The sequence below is a fragment of the Etheostoma cragini genome, chromosome 2 (assembly GCF_013103735.1).
Source record: "Etheostoma cragini isolate CJK2018 chromosome 2, CSU_Ecrag_1.0, whole genome shotgun sequence".
NCBI classification, from domain to species: Eukaryota; Metazoa; Chordata; class Actinopteri; order Perciformes; family Percidae; genus Etheostoma; species Etheostoma cragini.
Genome location: NC_048408.1, coordinates 28,748,848 through 28,755,586, shown reverse-complemented (window position 1 = coordinate 28,755,586; position 6,739 = coordinate 28,748,848). Strand labels below are relative to the sequence as shown.

Sequence of the window (6,739 nt, the reverse complement as noted above, 5' to 3'; positions counted from 1 at the left end):
TAAGCACATTTCTGCAAAATAAAACTTAATCAGTGTATGTTTCTAATTTATTTGAGTATTTAAAAGGCTCAAAAAGTTCAAAGGAGCACAAGTGACTCCATCTTTCATTGCTGCTTGCCGCCTAACATTTGTCTTTTCTCTCATTTTATTAATTCATTGCCTCTTTATTTACATTCACCTTGTGGCATTCATAACACCCGCTAGCGATGTGATGAGCAACACAGGCCCATGTCTCACACACACACACACACACACACACACACACACACACACACACACACACACACACACACACACACACACACACACACACACACACACACACACACACACACACACACACACACATGCTTTGTCTACAGAAGGAGATGCAGAAGCAGGTACCACATTGTCCATATATTTGCATATGTGTGTGTGTGATAGTCGCTCCGATACACTCATTAACATTCTGCACTGATCACCTTTTAGCCGATGAGAAAGTCTGAGAGGAGGCACCGGCATCTCTGCGGCTGTGGGAGTCTCACTAATTTACACCCATGTCACCATCCTCCTCCTCCTCCCACACACCCACACACACACACACACACCCACATCCAAACACCTCCAAATCATTATGTCAAGGTTCCATCAAAAGATAAATTGGGGTCAAGACTATGATGGTTGAACAACACAAGTATAGCGTGCAGACGGACGAGGAGAGACAAAGATATGGAGCTTTCTAACGGAAAACTCCCAAATGGCGGCAGAAAAAAAACAAAAAAAACAAATCTATAATTGTCTGCGCGGTTTTTAAAAATTAAAACAAAATAAACTTGTGTTCATTAGTTTCTGTAAAACTGACATTTAGCTTAAAGTGCTCACATTATTCTCATTTTCAGGTTCATAATTGTATTTAGAGCCTATGTAGGAATAGGTGTATGTGGTTTAATTTTCAAAAAACACCATCTTTTTGTTGTAATGCACATTGCTGCAGCTCCTCTTTTCCCCCTGTGTGTTGAGCTCTCTTTTTTAGCTACAGAGTGAGACATCTCACTTCTGTACGTGAGACGTAATTTCTGCTTAAATAAACGACTTATGGGAGCATTTTTCAGGGGAGGACAGTCTCTACACACAGAGTTTTACATTACATACACTTGTACTGCTAATACCTAACATGCATTTGTGTGCTGAGGAAACCCCCTGTGAACATGAGGAGGATATGCAAACTCCACACACAGAAGAGCACGGGTCACCCCTGGTCGGTTTGAAGCCAGAACTATAGCGCTGCGGGGCAGAAGCAGTGACACCCACCAGTTTCTTTGATTATGTCTGACAGGGAGACGAAACGTTGTGATGTCTCCTACCTTGACTTTCTCGCGTCTTAAGCAGCAGAAGAGACAGTTTTCATCGAAGGACCAGTCAAACACTTCCTCGGGCTCGCAGTCTGGAGAAGAGATGGAGACAGAAAGCAACGGGTTGAATCATGACAAACTCAAACTCCCATAATCCCTCCATATCTCCCAACTCAATGCACAAAGTTAATGGACTTTCTATTCCTAAAAAGACTTCAGCAAGGTTGGGGTTGAACTCACAAAAACAGGTGACACACAAACACACACACACACACACACACACACACACACAGCAGGTATCAGTCCTGTTTTAATCAAAGAAAGAGCAGCAAAAGAAAACTGTTTCCCAGACTATTCATACTTTGTGTTTTTTTATTTGCACTGTGTGTGTTTGACTCCGTCTTAACATCCAGGTTGAAGCTTAAAAACCAGCTGTAAATGAGGTGCACATGAATCAACGGAGAAATCCCAACACACCGTCTGTTTTTCCTCAACAGCCAGTCAAGCCTGCACAGGATGACAGCCGAGGGGTCAACAAACTACGAGAGCAATAACAAGATTCACTTTTAATAACAGCCAATGATTAAATAACAATGTGTCAAGGATGCTGAACAAACTAGACAAACTAGTGATTGACGGATGAGCTCATTTAGATATCAAATACTTGGTTGCCTAAAAAACGCCTAAATGCTTCTCTGTGTGGTGTGTGTGTGTGTGTGTGTGTGAATATGAATGTAAATATGACTGTTTGTGAAGTATTCATGCCCTAAAGCCCTCTTTGGGAAGAAGCCTGCATTCTATTAAACATTTAATGATTGGTGGGATGAAACGTTCACTGCTGTCTCCTGCTAGTTCAATGGATTCACATATCTACAGAGGAGTTTTCTGGATAATTTACTATATTATAATAATGGAGTAAGAATGCAACGGTGGTGAAGAAGCAAAACAAATCCTAAAAAAGGACAAAACCAGCTGAAAATATGTCTACCGTCGGCTCTCTCTGCAACATTAGATCTTACGATCTTATGTTTAGAAATCCTGAAGCCGTGTGTGCAAAATCAAATTTTTTTGCATGAATGAATGCAGTAATTGTAATTTAGAGCTGTAACAATTTTTTTTTTTTTTGGGGGGGTGCCATGTTGCAGAAATAAAAGTTTTATTACATTCACTGAGACCCCCCCCGGTCTCAGTGAATGTAATAAAACTTTTATTTCTGCAACATGGCATTGTTTTGTCATTGATTACATCCCACATTGCAACACAGTTATACAACAGATACCTTTTTTATAACTGAAAAAAAATGCTTTGTTGACAAGTACCTAATGCTATGTCTTGGTGGGTAACATAAGATTACAACAACGTACAACACGCTCATTTTTTTAGTAAGATTGTTTTGACCACGGTTAACAACTCTGGGCTAACCCACAAATTCATCAGTAACGTAAACTGTATAGATAGACGGCTTCAGTCAGGATGAGAGCTAATAACAGCCCTAGGGCCACATCCACAGTCAGCCCCCAGCCAGCTAGCAGACATCCGCTATCATTACAGCCCCGGTCCGGGGACACATCCACAGTCAGCCCCCAGCCAGCTAGCAACCATCCACTATCATTACAGCCCCGGTCCGGGGACACATCCACAGTCAGCCACCAGCAGCTAGCAACCATCCACTATCATTACAGCCCCGGGGACACATCCACAGTCAGCCCCCAGCAGCTAGCAACCATCCACTATCATTACAGCCCCGGGGACACATCCACAGTCAGCCCCCAGCCAGCTAGCAGCCATCCACTATCATTACAGCCCTGGGGACACATCCACAGTCAGCCCCCAGCCAGCTAGCAACCAGCTAGCAGCCAACCCAGTCAGCACTAAACTCCGGAGCTGAGGACGCTAACGGCAGTTTACTGACCCGTCGGGAAACAGACCCAGGCACCCGATTCAGAACAGCGGCCATTCGTAACGTTATACCTTCATTAGCATTACCAGTGCCCCCCCTTTAATCTGTAATTTTGTGTGAATGCGATAAAGACAAAGGGAAGTGCAGCTATCTGTTTGTTCTAGTCTTTTGAGTAAGACAATGTGAATATATATATATATATATACATATATATATATACACACACACACACACACACACACACACACACTGACACACACACAGACATACAATATTAATCCTGTGCTTGTGGACTCACGATTGATTCAGATGGTGGAAACTGTCAGTTCTGGTTCACTAAGAAGCGTTGCAGCTCAGTATTGTGTCAGGTTATATACAGTACGTGTGTGTTCAAGCATTTTATCAATATGTTGCAGTACCTTCAGAACTATGAGACAGAGAGAGAGAAAGAAAGAGAGAGAGAGAGTTACAGCTGAGCTGTTGCCATGGCGCTACGCTGTCTTTAAAACCCTCAGTTCAGTGTGAAACCACAGAGTGACAGAGGTAAATACAGAGAGTGTGAAAGAGAGGAAGCACTGAGAAGAGTAGGAAAGGAGGAGTATGTTACAGACAGCAGGAGGCCGAGGCTGCTCCACAGAGAGAGAGAGAGAACGAGAGAGAGAGTCAGAGGGAGAGAAAGAGTGAGACAGATAGAGAGAGACACTTAATCAATATGGTCCCAATATACTGTGAACATACAGTAGGCTATATGTCAGATCAGGACCTCCAAAAGGTCACCTTTTCAAAAACTTAGAAAAGTGTTTCATCAGCCCTGAGGATGAGAGCTTAGTTGAAACATCTCATCATCCTTCACTTGACTTTAACAGTGATGTGCAAAAATATTATGTAAGGGTTCATGCAGCGCAAGCTGGTCATTACTCAGACAGGGTGATGTCACGACGGAACAAATCCACCAGACTCCATGTAAATAAACAGCAATTTTAGCATCGCAACACACCTTTCATTCAGAGTCGACAGAAACCAAATACAAACTATGAGAATCTGTGTTTGGTCTTCTCTACACTTTTCCAACCATCACAACTTTAATGTTGGTTGAAATAAACACATACTTTACCGATTTTACATGTGAAGATATGTTGGCTCTATTCACGCTAAAAGTACTGTTTTTTAAATGGAGTCTGGTTGGTTTAGCACTAGCTACTTCATAGCTGTTTCTGGGAAACAGAAAGGTTTAAAAAGGTCTATTTCTGAAGGGTTAAGACACATAACACTTTTTTTTTTTATTAAGTTTCATTGCTATTCTGATGTGCACCACAGAGTTTTAAGACTGTTAAAAAAAAAATCTAGTTTTTAAAATTTCTATTTTCTAGTTTATTTAATGTTATCATCCTCTGGAAGGTCTTAAATCAGCCAGAAGTAGAATTGAGTATTCAACAAGGCCGTGCAAGGGCGAAACTTTGGGTCCAACATGTTTTTTGCAACAATTCGTGTCTTTTCCACATCAATTCATGGTGCAAATGTAAACTATATATGTTTTTTGGGGTAGGTTGCACTGGCCAGTTTTGATCATACTTATTATGAGGCCCTGTGATACATATATTTATTACCCAGCTCTGTTGTGTATGTACTAAACTTAATAATGCTTGATTCTGATTGGTCAATCACCAGATTCTACAGACAGACAAAATGACGACACAGGTTGTTTACACCAGAGAACGTAACGGTCGCGTTTTTTAACTGGCGTTAATGTCATAAAACGGAGGTGAAAAGATAAACCACTGGTTTACGGCTGAAGCTCAATCGCTTTTTAAGGACTTCAAACTTCCAAAAACATGAATGTGTTCCTTTTTTAGAAAGCAGACGACTGCAGCAATTACAAGAAGATCCCCACAAGTCCGCTGCACTGTAGTTTTCTATGTGTGTGTGTGTGTGTACAAGTGGCAGTTCATACATGGTGTGCTCCTTGTAGTCCAGCAGGTCATATCTCTGACTTTTCCAATCACAGTCCACTTCCCTCTACCACTGCTGTGAGATGTGCAACAGATAAAAGGACAGCCCATTACTTTTCCCCCCTCTTCCTCTTTCTATCACTGTAATGAAAAGGTCAAAGGTGAGCTGTGCTTAAGCCCTGTGGCTGTGCCACTCAAATATCCCTGTGAAGGCGCCAATTATCTCGAGTCCCACTGCTAACGTGACATCACACCCTTACAGTTGTCAAGTTACCGTGTGTGTGTGTGTGTGTGTGTGTGTGTCTGTGTGTGTGTGTGCGTGCGCGCGGGTTTGTGAGCTTGAGGGAGATGTTGACCGTTAACATGAATCTCTAAGTTACCACACAATGTGTTAATGTGTTTACCAGGGGTGCAGACGTGTCCACCTTTGTCAAGTCCAAGACAAGTCCAGGACCAGGACTTGTCGCGACCGAGTGAAGACAAAGTCCAAAGAGGTTCAAGTCTGAGTCAAGACCGAGTCCAAGTACAAGACAAGGAAATAAAGGATCCTCTTCAAGACCACTTTCTTAGCTGTTCGACAGCATATCTTCTATTTTAAGATGATACTTTTCCTTTATTATTTGTGATAATAATCCAATAGCAAGTGGAGAGTAACACACTATAGGATCAAATCAGGCCATATTATTGACTTAAAATATACTTCTAACTTATTACTTGTCCTGAAGGCATTAATCAAAGTACTTGATGTGCTGTTGTGCTTTTTGTTGAGTATTTTCATTTTCTCCTACTTATTAGGCTACTTCTTGTCCACCACAATTCAGAGTCAAGTAGACCATTGTATGTTTTACTTAACTATTTATTTTAAAGCTTTAGTTACTTAGCATATTCAGATTAATAATACAAAAATAATATGCATATACGATGATGTACATGGTGGATAAAGATGAGACTTTGTTGATCCCATGGTGAAATTCAAAAAATACTTTCAAAGTCATATTTCTGCTTTAATTTTGGTGAAAGTAGGTCAAAAGTAACGCAAAAGCAGTGATACTTGCTGAGCATTGCAATTCAGATATGGTAATATTGTAATATAACTAATTACTCTCAAATGACAGTAACTAGTAATCAACAATGTATTACATTTTGGAAGTAACTTGCCCGACACTGCACATGACCGATAGCAAACATGGACAAGTCTACCCAAGCAAACGACAATCAAACAGAAAAATGAAGAACAGAGACACAGTTTTACAAAAAACAAAAAGCAAGAGAGTCGCTGCTTCCTCACCCAGGAAGGACGGGCGCTGCAAATGCGTAAATTACAAGACTTTTCAACATCACTTCCCCATCGGTCAGGCACAAGATTTGTGCTTTCCATGAGCGGTCATTGCTTTAGCCTATGTCCTAGAATTTGTTGCCCTGGCAGTGGTAAACGATCGTGGGAGCTTTATAAAAACACAATTCAAACTGATTTGTCATGTTGGAAACACACGGCTCAAGAAGCTGACAAAACCGCGTAATTCCCCCCAATGAAAATCAATATGTTTCATAAAGATACC

The 6,739-nt window shown here is 41.2% G+C and overlaps 1 protein-coding gene across 2 annotated transcripts in view; it reads right to left on the bottom strand.

Moving 5' to 3' along the window:
- The window catches only part of lcor (ligand dependent nuclear receptor corepressor), a 76,884-nt gene that overhangs the window by 20,481 nt on the left and 49,664 nt on the right, over positions 1-6,739 (bottom strand). For both annotated transcript variants that reach the window (XM_034900881.1, XM_034900891.1), the window contains exon 3: positions 1,344-1,423. In XM_034900881.1, the coding sequence (XP_034756772.1) occupies positions 1,344-1,423 (80 nt within the window). The remainder of the gene's footprint in view (positions 1-1,343; positions 1,424-6,739) is intronic.